The following is a 15,798-nucleotide window of genomic DNA, read 5'->3' on the forward strand; positions in this document are numbered from 1 at the left end:
AGTAAAGGGGAAAAGGGCAAAAGAGAGGGGGTTTTAAGAGAGGAGCCATCCCTGGGCCAACATCCGGTCCCGGACAAGTAGCCTCTGGTTCATTCATTCTTCCTTTTAGTACATATTTAGGGAGGGAGCACTTGCTCTGTGCCAGGTATTATGTTCCGCCCTAAATAGTCCTCCAGTGGGCATCCGGTGTGTATTCCAGCAATAAATCCACTACCCAGGCTCAGGACGATGGAACCTACCCACACTGCCTTTGCCAGCACCTGGGCCAGGGGTGGGTCACTGTCCAAGACCCGGAGTCCGAAAAGACTTCTCCCTGGGGTCAGAGGGTCCCTGACCTTGTTCACACTCAGAGCGTCTGCCCTTCCTCAACCAGTCCATCCGTCCCCCGGAAAAGTTAAGTTGGCGGCGAGTGGGAAGAGGGGCACCGGGGGCATCCGGCGGGCTCAGCAACCCCACCCGGGTTTCTCAGCTCTAACTCCCATGGCTACCGAGAAATATTTATTTCCAGTGGACGGGCTCCAGTGGCTACTGAAGCCGACCACGGGGCCACCATCAGAAGGCCAAGTCATCCGAGAGATAAAGATAGATCCATTACATACCTAGACCCGGCCTTACAGTGGCAGCCCCAGGAGATGTGGGCTTAGGCTGAGAAACCACAGAGCAATTCTCCGGCGCGCTGCCGGGAATCTCCTTCCACCCTCCAGGGATGCTGGCTAAGGATAAAGACAATTGAACCGGTGAACGGGGGGCGGGGGCGAAAAAAAAAAAAAGGATCGATACTTACCCCTAGGCGTCTGCTCCGGATCCTCACGTACCCTTGCTTCACTATGTCATTAAAATTGGAAGCCATCCCGGACAGCCAGCGACAACCCCCCTCCTCACCCAAGCGCACGCACCCTAAGTGGCTTTGGGGAGGGCTGAGGCCAGGGTCAAGAGAAGGCTTTGGGGTGGGGAAGGAGAAAGTTGACAAGGTGAAGCGGCTACGGCTGCGGCCCGGCGTGGCTTCAGAAGGCGCACATCACTTTCTCCGTCCCCCAAAACCTGAAAGTGGGCGGCCGGTTTGCAGCCACTTTGGGGGAGCGCAGAGAGCGCAGCGCCGCGAGGCGAGGCTGGAGCGCCGGCGTCAGCTGACTCATCAGCCAGCCTGCCGGGAGGAGGAGCGGCGGCTGGGATCCAGCCCAGCCTCTTCCCGGGGCCCAGGAGGAGAAGGAGGAGGAGGAAGAGAAGGAGGAAGGGGGGATGGGGGAGGGCGAGGAGGAGGAGCCGCGCGGGGCCGGCGCCCGGCGGTGGCCACCCGCAGGCAGACACACTTGGACGCGCTCCCCCTCCCCCGCCCCTCCTCTCCCGCCCACCTCGCCCGGCCCCATTCTCGTCCCGACCCCGACCCTCCTCCGGGACCCAGAGCTTGCCGCTGCCTGCCCCGCACCTCGCCCACACCCGCCGAGATAACGCTCGGTCTCTTCTGGCTCTGGGCTTATTTTAGATGGAGAGGAAATTTCACTTTTTTCCCAGACGCCGCCTACCCCGCCTCTCCCTTCAGCCCCATCTTTGCCCTGAGAAGGGCTGGCTTTTGCCTCTGTCGTGCATGGGTCTGGGGAGTGGTGTTGCCATGGTTTGCCTTGACCTTGGCATATGAGGGGAGGGATACTGCCCTGGCTTAAGCTGCATGCTTCCTCGGGTTTCCTTGGCATCCTGGACCCAGCCCTTGCGTTGGTATCATTTTCCTTGTTTGAGCTTGTCTTTCCCGCCGGATTGTGACTTTCCCAGGGGCTGACCCTTGGCCTCATTAGTACGTGTACCAACAAAGCCTGGCCCAGAGCAGGTGCCGAATAAATCCTTAGTGTCAGGCACCCTCTAAGCCCTTAGCTTGGGCTCATTTAAACTCCCCTGTACTTTATGAGGTACCCACCCCCCTTATGTGAATACCAGGACCATATTTATGCCTCCCTAGCCTGGCAATAGAGCTCATGTTCATAGCCATTGCAGGATGCTGCCTATAGAATATGATAAAAGGGAGACTGGATTTCACATTCACCTGCCCCTGGCTGCACTACCTTCCTGAAACATGTTTGAGTTGATAACGGCTATCATTTATTGGCATTAGGCATTAGGCATTGTGCTAATCCTGTTAAAGGAAAAATGAGATAGGTACTATCATCCACATTTTGTAGAAACTGAAGCTCAGAGGAATTAAGAGATTTGCCCCAGGTCCCACGGGAAAGGAGGTGTGTGTGACACCAGCTCTGGTAAACACTGGATGGTAAACACTGTCCTATACAGTGTTGTCATGGGGGAGGGAGGTTACTAGGTGGTTTCCAAGGAAGATCTTTCTAATCACTTGCACTGTCCACAAAGGCAAAGATGGCATCAGAAATTTGACAATTCTTGTTCACTGGAGGTGACCAAACCAAGGCTGGGTGACCTCTGGTCAGAGCTATTGAGGAGAGGATTCCTTTATTTAGAGGATTCTTTGACCTGATGACATTCAAAGGCTTTTCAACTCTAAGATTATATGAATCTTTCCTTTCTCACTGGGAACACTAGCTTTTAGTCATCTTGGTTTGATGGGTGTCAGTTAAAGAAGAGAATCACCCAAGAATGTGTCATAAGGGAACTGAGACTAAATTGGGACAATCAAAAAGCAAATCTTCTGGCAGGGAGAACTCTTTGTTACATAGTAAACCATTAGCTCTGTCATCATGTTGTCATTCAATGAAAATGATGCTTTAAGTTTAAATCTCTCACCAAAAGAAGATGAAATGATTGAAAATATCATTTGGAGAGTTCTTTTTGAAGGTTTAAAACTTAAAAAAAAAAAAAATACCATCCATGGTTGCCATGAAATAGACATGTTCACGGAAGGCATTTATCCAACACACCATTTGTAGACCAAACCCACAGTAGCATAGAAACCAAGAATTCAAGAATTTATGCATAAGGAGCTTGAGTGAATGGCTCAAGGTAACAGAAATAATTACTGACAAAAACTGAGACTGAGGGACTTCCCTGGCAGTCCAGTGGTTAAGACTCCGTGCTTCCAATGCAGGGGGCTCAGGTTCAATCCCTAGTTGGGGAACTGAGATCCCACATGCCACGTGGCGTGGCCAAAAATAAATAAATAAATACATAAATAGTGAGACTGAGAAATCCATCCTTTGATAATTAATGTTGAGTTCAATCAATATCCATAAATAATTTAGCTAGAAGTGATCAAACTAGAATCACTCTAGAAAATATCAAACTAGATGTGAAGAAACAAATGCTTTTCTTTTTTAATTGCAAGATTGAATCCAGTGTATGGTTTTGTTTGTTTGTTTTGGGTGAAGTCAAACTGATATACATGCAAAATACACAAACTGTGCTCTACTATTCAGAGGACAGACAACCGCTTACACTTGTCCAAAATATGCATACACAACTGTTGCAGAGGGGAAAGGACTAATTCACAGAGATATACAATGTAAGTAGTGCTTATAGAGTTGTGCAGTGTACAACTCCCACAACTATGCGTGTCAGACAGACACACAGCCACACACAATTCGGTTTCACTAGAGGTTAAGTCTGACATAGAAAACTCATTATTTCAATCCCTGTTTTTAACTCAATTTTAACACTTAGAACTTCATATTTATAGTATCCATTTTTGTTTGCTTCCTTAGCATGCAATTCCCTTCTTCCAATAGTGGTCACCATTGTCACTTGGGGTATAATTACCCCCTGCTCCCAGTACAGGTGTGCAGCCTTGTACATGCCTTCCTTCAAACGTACTGATTGGTTTAGACGTGGACACATGACCTAAATCGGTGCATTAAGAGTTAATTACATTACTTTTGCTGAATACTGGGCCAAAGGTTCTTACTGTGTTTGGCTGAAGTAGAGTCTGGATGCATGGAGCCCAGGAGCTTCGGGAGGGGAGGCTACACGAAGAAGCAAAGCCAAGAGATAAGGAGACGCAAACCCAATCCTGATAGTACTGTTTGGACCCCCCTATCCAGTACCCCAGGAACCTATTACATTATAAATACTCGAGAAGCTGGTGTAACAATTAGACCCCAAAATGCAATGACTTAGATTGGGTAAAAGTTTATTTATCTCTCATGGAACAATCCAGATGGGCAGATAGGAAGCTCAGTCTCAAAAGGTCATCCAGGGACTCAAGCTGGTGGGTCAGCTGTGGACATGGTGTCCATCCTTGGGTCTAGTTAACTGCCACTTCCCAGGAAGGGAGAAGAGAGCGTGGAGGGAAAACAGCCTCCAAATAAAAAATTCATCCAGATATTTCAAACCTCTCTTTCTCTTGTATCCCACTGACCAATATATTGTCACATGGCCACAGCTGTCTCCAGGGGAGAATGGGGAATATAGTCTCCATTCCAACATGGCTCTATTTCTGGAAGAACAAAATTGAATTGGTATTGCATGGGTCAGTTGGCATTTTCTACCTCAGTGGAGCCACTCTTGGACTGTTTAACTGCACAAGGTAAAAAATTCCCCTTTTTTCTTAAACCAGCTCAGACTGAGGTATTCCGTCATTTGCAATCAAAGGAGTCCTGTTTAAGGTACCATGGTACAATTTGAACAAGAATCTCAACTAAATTGTATATAGACACACCTATAAGGCCCAGATTACTTGAGAAAATTCCAAAACTTTTTGTAGCATTTTCCCATAAAGCTACAGACAAAGGTGAAAGTGACCTCAGCTCCAAAGTGGTCTGATCTCTGTCATTGGGTATCACTACTCTCTCAACTATGAGTGATTCTTGGGGAGTGGGTCAAGACAGCGACTATCTCATTCACCACAGGGCTGGACACCTGATCAAGTCTGGCCAATCAGCACACACCATTCTTGGACATGAAGACTGGTGCAGAAATGGGCACGTGACCTAGAAGATCCAATCAAAATCTTCCCTGAGGTGAACAGATGAACACACTGAGATACACATCTGCATGGCCATATTGTTTCCAAAATGTGAGCCTAGTTGAGAATAAAGCCAAGAAAGGAGAAAGTGGGATGAGAAACAGAGCTAGAGCTACAACCATTCCTGAGGCCAGAACTACCTCTTCCACTTCTCAATGACACGATCTACTTTTTTTGTTTTGTCTTGTTTATTTGAGCCCATTTGAATTGAGTTATGAAGAGCAGGCTCCCCAGGGCTGGGACTAGGGTGAGGCAAGTGGGGCACTTACAGTGCAAAATCTAAGGAGACACTCACTCTCAAGGCTGCGTGAGTGCTGAGCCTCCACTTGCAAGACCCTGAGGGTGAATGCTTCCTTAGATCATCCCTTCTAGGAGCTTCTTGCTTCCTCCAGTCCTGACCCTGATACTACCGCCTTTCTTAGTCAGCTCAGGCTGCTATAACAAAACACACAGACTGGGTGGCTTAAACAACAGGTTTATTTCTCACAGTTTTAGAAGCTGGGAAGTCCAAGATCAAGTGCGTGCAGATTCTTCTTCCTGGCTTGCAGACAGCTGCCTTCTTGCTATGAGCTCACATGCCAGACAGAAGGAGAGGGCTCTGGTCTCTATTTCTCTTCTTATAAGAGCACTGATCCTATTCATGAGGGCCCCACCCTCATGACCTCATCTAAATCTAATCAACTCCCAAAGGGCCCACCTCCAAATACCATCACATTGCGGGGTAGGGCCTCAACGTATAAATTTTGGGGGGACACATTCAGTCCATAACGCTATCCTTATTAAAAGCATATTAATTAAAATGAAAGGACTGTCAGTTCGAAATGGAATACATATTACAGTATTCTTCTCCTACTTGGACATCTTCTTGTTATAAGACAAAACTATGTCATGCACTGAAATAGAACTTTATAACCATAGCATCACAAAGGCAGGAATTAGCCCAAAGGTTGCTTAGTCCAATACATTCAGAGCAGAAATCCACTCTAGCTTGAAACGTGAACAATTCATGCCTTGCTCTCTGCATTCCATTTAGCCTATTACTATTATTACTATTATTATTCTTTAGTTCTTCAGAACAGAAAATGCAGAGGCAACTGCACTTTTCCAGAGCAGGTGCCCAAGCTTCATCAAAGGATGTTGTATTTTCACCAAGTACCACAAAGTACCAGGGCAGAGGCTGAAATGGCCCTTGTCCAAAATCTTTACCAAAAATAACTTGAGCTTTGGCCCCGTCGCCTGCTGCTCTCAGTGGGAGTGTCACAGAAACATAAGCAGCCTTTCCTCTGGCAAGGTGACACAGCGCTAATGAGAAGGATCGGGCTGGGGCTGAGGAGAGAGGTTGTGTGCTCTGCCACCGGCTCCCTCCCCCAGCCCTTAACCAGCTAAAGAAGGATGACTTGGGAGAATGATGCACCGAAATCAGGTGGGAGAAAGCCTGGGAGCAGGTCTGCTTCAGTTATTCACTGCTTGCCTGCCTCCTTCCTGCACTGGACAGATACTGACTGAGCACCTGCTATGAGTGGACAGTGTCCACGTGAAGCTTTAACACACACAACACACACACACACACACACACACAAACACAACACACACACACAACACACACACAAACACACACACACACACACACAACACACACACACACACACCACAGAGACGAACAAAGTCCATGTCCTCAGGGAGCTTACAACCCAGGAGAGAGAACAAATAAACGAGTAAATAAACAATGTAAACAGCTGCAGATGGTGATAGGGAAGTGAGTAGAGTACTACGTAGGGGCTAAGCAGCGGCCTCCTCGAAGTCAGAGAGTCGGGGAAGTCTTCTCTGAAGATGTGGCGCTGAAGCCCAGACAGGAAAGAGAAGGAGAAGCCGTGTGAAACGTCAGGGGCAGGGCTCTCCAGCCACAGGGAAGAGCCCTCGAAAAAGCCAGGATAAAGGAAAGAGCTTGGCAAGTTCAAGGAGCTAAGGGAAGGAGAGTGTGTCTCAACCCAGAGGAGGAGGGATTGATGGGGGAAAATAGTCCCAGGGAAAGGACAGGACAGCCCAACCGCCGGCCTAGCGGCCGCAGCAAAAAAACTACATCCTACTCAAAAGGAGAAAACATGAAGGAACGGCTGATTTATATTTTTAAAATATTATTCTGTCTGTTGAGTAAGAAATGAATACGAAGGGACTGGACTGGAAATCACAAGACCATATAAATATCTAGTTTTAAGGACCTTTGCCAAAAAATCTTTAAGAAAAGAGAAATAAAGCTTCCGATGAGAAGGTAAATTTATATAGATTGATATAACTGTTTTGGAGCATAAGCGATGCTATCTTAAAAATTTTTAACTTTGATAACTGCTTACACTAGGTCCTCAACAATTCCAGTTCTGGAAATGTATCCAAAGGCACAAATATTTAGTTACAAGAAGATTCACTGCAGTGTTGTTTATGATTTTATATACACACACACACACAAACATATTTTTTCACATGGAAGAGTGTGTATATACATGTAGCCAAATTTCCGAAGAAGCCAGGATCACTGAGATGTAATCGTTCCCCATTAAACTCTGCTTATTGAGAAGTGCTTTCTCCAAGCCTAAATGAAATCTCCAGAAGGTCCTTGGCCCTTCTGACTACTACTGGGTACTAAAGAGTCCATTTCAGCCTAACAAACACAGAACACCGCCCCCTTTCAATGTAGGGTTTATCCCCGAGCCCAGTTCAGGCCTGGGAGTGTGGTGGGGCTTAACGGAGTCTTCACTGACTTTCTGCTCTGCCTCTTCTTCCACGTAATAACTACAGGCTCCTGAGACCCCCAGGATTGGAGCCCAGGGGAAAGGAGAGGCTAGAACACAGAAGTTCTGCTGGCCCCAAGGTTTGTCTGCGGGTGGACGCCCTCTGGGCTGCAGGCATATAAAGGCCGCTCTTTCTCTCACTGAGCTTTTGTGGGTTCATGAGGCACCAGCCCCTGTGTCCTCCACAGTCACAGGGACCCACATCCCAGGCTTCTAAGTGAATCTCTTGAAAACCGCTCCCTTGCTGTAAGGTAAGGAGAAGCTCCCCCTTCCCTGCCCCAGGGGGAGAAGAAGAGCTCTCTGCCAGGGACCCTTCCTTCTTTAATCTCTTTATCCACAATGTCCTATTTAGGCCGGAGGTGCGTGATGGACTAACGCAAACAAAATGGTTTCGAACTACTTTTTTTTGGAATTTCTGCACAGACAGCCCAGCACCTTGCTTTGGAATGTTTTCTAAATGTGCCCCCCACCCTTCCCCTGAGCTTGTGAGGCTTCCTCTGCAATTGAGTCAATAGTAATTTTATCATTCTGTGACAAATCCATATCACAACCGTTAGAATGGATGTGAAAGAGGTCCCTTCTTATTTGTTCGTTCAACAAATATTATACGAGTCAGGCTTGCTAGGCACTGAGGAGTTGGTGGAGCAGATAGAAAGAGACCAGGCTCTGCCCTTGTGGAGTTGATGGTCCAGTGGGAGTGCAAGACATTAACAAAATATTCCAATAAGCGTAAAATTATGCACCAAAGAAAGTTACATGATGTTAGGACAAGGAGAGAGGACCTGACCCTTTTGGAAGATGGGGGATAGAGAAATTAGGGAGCTGAGATGGGAAGGAGAAGGTGATATTACCCAGGTGAGGGAGGGAGCGGGGGAGGGGCGAAGAAGGCCATGAGCAAATGTCCCAGACAGGAGAGCACGTGGTACATTTAGAAGGAAGGTCAAGGTGACTGGAACTTGGAGAACGAGAAGAGGGTGGTGAGTGATGAGGCCAGAGGGGATGAAAGGGCTTCTCATACACTGATTATAAATGATCGATGCAGTATGGTCCCGTTTTGTAAAAAAAAATTATACACACACACACACGCACACACCCTGGGTAGAATATATCTACACTAAAATATTAGCAGTGGTTATTTGTGGGCAGAAGTGAAGTATTGAAGGTGTTAATTCTTTCCTGTGTGTTTTTTAAAATATAAATCCCAAATACAATTAAAAAAGAAAAGAGAGAATGACTCTTTCTTTCTGCACAGGTGGACCTCACATCTTAAGTTTTATAACCAAGGACACCAAAGCAAACATAAACCTCTAGTGAACTTGATTGGGATTGAAATTTTGGAGTCTTGTGATCCTTAGGCTTCTCCCAGATCTCTTTTCTGATGAGGAGAGGCCTCCTCTCTGCAGGTCAAGGCAAAGCCAACCCAGGAAAATCTAGGCCAACACATGAGAAAGAGAGCAGAGAGAAGTAACTAGATGACAAAGGCATTTGGCATTTACAGAGCCCTTTTTCAAAATGAAGCGTATATTCATTGGTTGCTGCAAGATAGAAGTCAATATTCCCAAGGTCTCCTCACGGCAGTCCCCTAGGTCACTGAGTGGCTTTGGGCAAGCCTTTAATGTCTCCTGCCTTATAACCTGATCTGGAAAACAGAGATAAATGGGACTAGCCCTACTGGTACAGTGTGTTGAAGTCCCTGGATAAAATGTGCAAAGAGGGCAGAATCTTATGTTCAAAGTGTTCTGCCAATGCTAATTAATCCTCACAGCACCCCCAAGCCCTGTAATGTTATCCACAATTCGCGGCTGAAGGACCTGAAGCAGAAAGAATAAATGACTTGTCCAGGGACACAGAAGGAGCCTGCTGGAGAACAGGAATTAGCCCTCGACAGCACTGGCATCCAAAGAAGTGGCATTTTAACATCACTCATAAGATGCGACTAAATTGTGTCTGGAATGTTTTTATTTTGAAAACAGAGTTTCTGTGTCGATGAATTATAAGGCAGCAAAACCCTAGATGCATTTACAATAAAATATGGCAGACAGATCCATGTGCAATTTTAGGAACTCCTTTCTTAGACTGATGACTGTGATTAGCTGCTCGCGTCAATTCCACTTTTATCTCATTGGCCAGAGCTTAGTCACGTGACCTTGGCCTCACAAAGAGAAGGGAAAGTGGGAAATGTAGGTTTTACTCAAGGCAGCCATGAGCCAGGCTAAGGGTGGGAGTCTATGGCAAAGGCAGAAGGGCTGCTTGGTTGGGGACTGGACCAGAGACAACCTGAGAGGATGGAGTGACCAGTTAGGAAGCTACCGGGCACAACTAGTCATCCTACCGCCCCAGTCTTAACATGGCTAAAACCAAATTCACAGTCTTCCCAACATTATCCCCCTCCAGTATTTCTAAATCATATCAGTTAGCATCTTTTTAGCTGAAAATAGCATAAAGCTCAACCACCAGAATCTCAGATCAAAGGCATTTAAGATGCTATTAATTTTAAGGTATGCTACCACTTTATGCCCTAGTAAGGAAGAAAAATTACTACCAACTTAACTTTTCGTGCCAATGACCAACCATAATAATTTTTCACAGCTTTACTGAGGTATAACTGACATTCAACAAACTGCACATATATAAGGCGTAAAATTTCGTAAGTTCTGACAAATGAGTACACCTGTGAAATCATCACCACAATCAAGATAATAGATATACCCATGCCCCCAGAAGTTTTCTTGTGCCCCTGCTATCTCATGGCACCATGCTACGGTGGTCATCATTTTGCCATATATAAATGTACCAAAACAACATTTGTGTACCTTAAACTTACACAATGTTAGGTGTCAATTATATCTCAATAAATCTGGGGGAAAATGGATTTTTCTATACCTATTTTACTACAGCCTACTTTTTCCTTCTCATTCTGTGGAGACTGGTACAGTCTGATACACTTAGATCTAGTCATTAAACTACTGAATCATACTTCATCATATGATAACACATTTTATTTCTCCTTTTTCCATTGACAGACATTTAAATTGTTTATTTCTATTTTATCCCATTACAAGCAACAGACATTAAATTGTTATGCCTAAAATATGAAATACGATCATCACAGTAATATCTTTCTAAAAAAAAACCTAAAATCACTGACAGCTATTGACACTCAATATCAGAATTCTTAAAGAATACAGATGCTTGTGGGCTCTTTGTAGTGAAATCAAATACTCAGTAGACCTTCTAAGGAGCCAGTGCAATAAAAAAAAGTCTGTTTTGCAGAAGCTCTGCAGCGAGAATAAAAACTAAACTAATATATTTTAAATATTTCTTTGATTTCCCTTGTAAGCTTCAAATGTTAAGTCTCACATCAGTCCATTTAAATAACAGCAAACTTGTACCTGTGAATGATGGAAGCAAGAATGTGTAGGACGCTGCATTGGTATTTTAGCTCGAAGACAGATAACACTTGGTCTTCCTTTTGGAGTGGCTTCAACAAAATCATGTTGCATTTGCATATAGAATAAAATCCAGTGGCTTACAAGGTCAGACACGTCCCCAGGTCCTCCTCGTCTGCCTCCCGGATCCATCTACCTCCTGCTTCTGGTCACCCCCACCATCCACAAAGACCTGCTTCCTGTTCCCAAAATACACCAAACTCACTCCCTGCTCAGCATCTTAGCGTTTGCTCCTCTCCTCCACACACCCTTCCCTCAGATTTTCGCATGACTGACTCCTTCTTGTCACTAAGTTCTCAGCTTGTGTCACTTCCTCTGAGAAGCCTTCCTTGATATCTGAGTCCAAATTAGCTTCCTTCTTCCAACCAAGTCACTTGCCCTCATAAACTTTGTTTTTTTCAAAACACTTAGCACAAATTGAAACTATCTTGTTTCATGATGTGCTAACATGTCTCCTGTCTGTTCTCCAACCCCCATTAGACTGAGCACGGGTTGAGACCTTTCTGACTTGCCCACTGTGAGTCTCAGTGCCTGGTACAATGCCCAGCATTGCTGAATGAATGAATGAATGAATGAGTGAATTAATGAAATGCAGGCTATTATTTGATATTACATGTGTCCTGAGATGTTCAACAAATAATAGAAAACTAAAATAATGTCTGCATCACCATCTCACGTGTATCTTCCTCCAGGGTGAGACATTTGTAGGTAAAGATCCCTTCTTACGGCATTGCTTTAAACAAATGCAGTTAAACATGAATGGACAGTGCTCAAGAGAGACCTATTCAGAAAGGCACTGCACATTAAAGTAAGAAATCTGGACAAACAAGTAAAAACAACCAACAACTATGGGCTTCGAAAAGATTTGAATTCCCGTCCCACCCCTCACTCTGTCTCTGAACCAGTGGTTCTCCACGGGGGCAATTCTGTCACCCAGGAGATATTTGTCTGGAGACGTCTTGGTTCTCGCAACGGTTGGGGGGTGGGGAGCTCTTGCTTTTAGTAGAGAGAGACCAGGGATGCTACAGAAAACCCTACGATGCACAGGGCAGCCTCTAAGCAAAGAATCATCCAGCCCCAAAGGCCAACAGCATGGAGGTTGGGAAACCCGGCTCTAAAAATTACTTAATCTCTCCTGTACTCAGTTTTCTCAGATGTAAATTGGCAACACACAAGATCAACCATGTAGGATTAGGGGAAAAAATGGGTTTAAGGCACCAAGAACTGGGTCTTGAGCATAATCTACAAATACGCATTGTTTTTATTATGAACATCACATATTATACTTCTTATTACTTGTTTCTGTTTATTACTTATTTATTAAGTAAGGCATGCGGCTCCTTCTATGGCAGGGTTTCTCCTTCTTTATCTTTGAATCCTCAGTTCCTAATTGAGGGTCTGGCAGATGCCTTAATAAATGTGGTCTGAATTATTTAAATTAAATTCAATATTGAATAATCTAAAACATCTTATATTTTGCTGTCGTTTTGTCCCTCTCTCTCAAGATTAGTTTGACCACACCAATCAGTGCTGTCCCCTATATGTTTAAGTTTCTTTTTATTTTTCTTATTATCTTGCTAGCCTCTTAAGTCAAGGATTGAATTATATGACATCGAAATTAATGATCTGGACCCTTACCTGTCTTTGTCGTCATCTTCCTCCTTCCTCTCTCTGGCTCACTAGAGGCAACACACTGACCTTCTTGCTATTTCTTGACAAGCCAAGCAGGATCCTGCCTCAGGGCCTTTGCATTTCCTGTGGCTAGAAGACACTTTTCTTCCTGGATATCAACATGAAATCTTAATGTTCATTTTTCTTGTTATGATGGGGTTGAGCATTGTCATATGTTCACTTCTTGCCCATGTTTTATATTCTGTGCAATGTTTGCTCATGTCTTTTGCCCATATTTTTGTTGTAGGAGTTTTTTGTTAATGTGTTCCAGATAACGATTTTTTGTCAGTTGTGTTACAAAAGTCTTCTGGCTTGGGGTTGTCTTTTCTTTTTCTTTATGAGCTTTTTAATAAACAGAAGTTTTAATTTTCATTGGAGTCAAATTATGGGTCATTTTTTTCATGGTTAGTCATTTTTGTGTCTTAAGAAATCTTTCAGTATCTTTTTTTTTATATATATCTTTATTGGAGTATAATTGCTTTACAATGTAGTGTTATTTTCTGCTGTACGACAAAGTGAATCAGCTATACATATACATATATCCCCATAACCCCTCCCTCTTAAGCCTCCCTCCCACCCTCCCTATCCCACCCCTCTAGGTTGTCACAAAGCACTCAGCTGATCTCCCTGTGCTATGCGGCTGCTTCCCACTAGCCATCTATTTTACATTTGGTAGTGTATATATGTCCATGCCACTCTCTCACTTCGTCCCAGCTTACCCTTCCCACTCCCTGTGTCCTCAAGTCCATTCTCTACGTCTGCGTCTTTATTCCTGCCCTGCCACTAGCTATCTATTTGACATTTGGTAATGTATATATGTCAATGCTACTCTCTCACTTCGTCCCAGCTTCCCCTTCCCTCCCTGTGACCTCAAGTCCATTCTCTACGTCCGCATCTTTATTCCTGCCCTGCCACTAGATTCATCAGTAGTGTTTTTAGATTCCATATACATGCATTAGCATCCGGTATTTGTTTTTCTCTTTCTGACTTACTTCACTCTGTATGACAGACTCTAGGTCCATCCACCTCACTACAAATAACTCAATTTCATTCCTTTTTATGGCTGAGTAATATTGCATTGTATATATGTGCCACATCTTCTTTATCCATTCATCTGTCAATGGACATTTAGGTTGCTTCCACATCCTGGCTATTGTAAATAGTGCTGCAATGAACATTGTGGTACATGTCTCTTTGAATTATGGTTTTCTCAGGGTATATGCCCAGTAGTGGGATTGCTGGGTCGTATGGTAATTCTATTTTTAGTTTTTTAAGGAACCTCCATACTGTTCTCCCTAGTGGCTGTATCAATTTACATTCCCACCAACAGTGCAAAAGGGTTCCCTTTTCTCCACGCCCTCTCCAGCATTTATTGTTTCTAGACTGTTTGAAGATGGCCATTCTGACCAGTATGAGGTGATACCTCATTGTGGGGTTTCTTTTAAATTAATTAATTTATTTGTTTATTTATTTTGGCTGCATTGGGTCTTCTTTGCTGGGCACGGGCTTTCTCTAGTTGCGGTGAGCAGGGGCTATGCTTTGTTGCAGTGCATGGGCTTCTCATTGCGGTGGCTTCTCTTGTTGCGGAGCACAGGCTCTAGGCACGTGGGCTTCAGTAGTTGTGGCACGCGGGCTCAGAAATTGTGGCTCACGGGCTCTAGAGCGCAGGCCCAGTAGTTGTGGCGCATGGGTTTAGTTGCTCCACGGCATGTGGGATCTTCCTGGATCAGGGCTCGAACCCGTGTCCCCTGCACTGGCAGGCAGATTCCTAACCACTGCGCCACCAGGGAAATCCCCCCTCATCGTGGTTTTGATTTGCATTTCTCTAATGATTAGTGATGTTGATCATCTTTTCATGTGTTTGTTGGCAATCTGTATGTCTACTTTGGAGAAATGTCTATTTAGGTCTTCGCCCATTTTGGGATTGGGTTGTTTGTTTTTTTGATATTGAGCTGCATGAGCTGCTTGTATATTTCGGAGATTAATCCTTTGTCAGCTGCTTCATTTGCAAATATTTTCTCCCATTCTGAGGGTCGTCTTTTTGTCGTTTATGGTTTCCTTTGCTGTGCAAAAGCCTTTAAGTTTCATTAGGTCCCATTTGTTTATTTTTTATTTTATTTCCATTACTCTAGGAGGTGGGTCAAAAAGCATCTTGCTGTGATTTCCTTTAGTATCTTAATGCCATACATAATCAATATTTTCTTCCACAAGTTTTAAAGTTTTGCTTGTCACATTTAAGTCTTGAATTCATTGTGAACGATGATTTTATTGGGAGCGAGTGGTGCCATGGAAGACTGGGATCCAATTCCTTCCTTTCTATGTGGAAACCACTGTAGTAGCCCCCTTTCCACATCAGCCTACAACATCTCATCTGTCATGGATCTAATTTCCCTACATGGGTCAGTTTCTGGATACTGGACAACACCCACCACATACCTCAGTTCACTGCCTCAATAACTGGCATCTCTTAGAGCCCTAACCCCAAACCACACACTCATGCATCCTTGATTCTTCTTCCTCCTACATTCTCTCACCTCAGCAGTTTTTGATTTATGTATTTTGATGCTCTTTTATTTTATACATAAAGATACATGACCGTATTTTTTCAGAGTTGGGCAACACCAAAATAAAACTAATTTCTTTTACAACATTAATAATTTTTACTCTGAATTCTAAATTCATGCACTAATGTACTCTCTCTTAATGTTTTTGTGATGGTCTGAGACATCATTGCCCATCTTTTATTTCTAATCTTTAGGTAGCATTTTAAAGTATGTTAGTCTTCAATTAGTATATAATGGAATGCATCTTTTCCCAAGATAGTTTAATCCACTTTCATTTTTAACATTTATTGGTGTGTTTGGTCTTCTCCTTAATTTCTGTTTTCTGATTTTATGAGCATTTTATTATTCATCTTTCCTCCTTTGGTCTATATAAGTTATGTTTTCTTTTTAATTTTTAATAAGACTGAAGT

At 44.0% G+C, this 15,798-nt stretch overlaps 1 protein-coding gene and 1 long non-coding RNA gene across 3 annotated transcripts in view; one reads left to right on the top strand and one right to left on the bottom strand.

Moving 5' to 3' along the window:
- DOK5 (docking protein 5) overlaps positions 1–1,187 on the bottom strand; it is a 150,175-nt gene extending 148,988 nt beyond the window's left edge. Inside the window, exon 1 of one of the 2 annotated variants that reach the window (XM_082428179.1) lies at positions 785–1,187. Coding sequence is in view for 1 of the 2 variants with exons in the window: in XM_082428178.1 (XP_082284304.1) it covers positions 785–850 (66 nt within the window). In the remaining variant the exon portion in view is untranslated. The remainder of the gene's footprint in view (positions 1–784) is intronic. The other variant, XM_082428178.1, reaches the window with a different exon arrangement.
- LOC309644464 overlaps positions 1–15,798 on the top strand; it is a 621,011-nt gene that overhangs the window by 398,240 nt on the left and 206,973 nt on the right. The window lies entirely within an intron of this gene.

This window comes from Balaenoptera physalus (assembly GCF_965194825.1).
Source record: "Balaenoptera physalus genome assembly, chromosome: 16".
Lineage (NCBI taxonomy): Eukaryota > Metazoa > Chordata > Mammalia > Artiodactyla > Balaenopteridae > Balaenoptera > Balaenoptera physalus.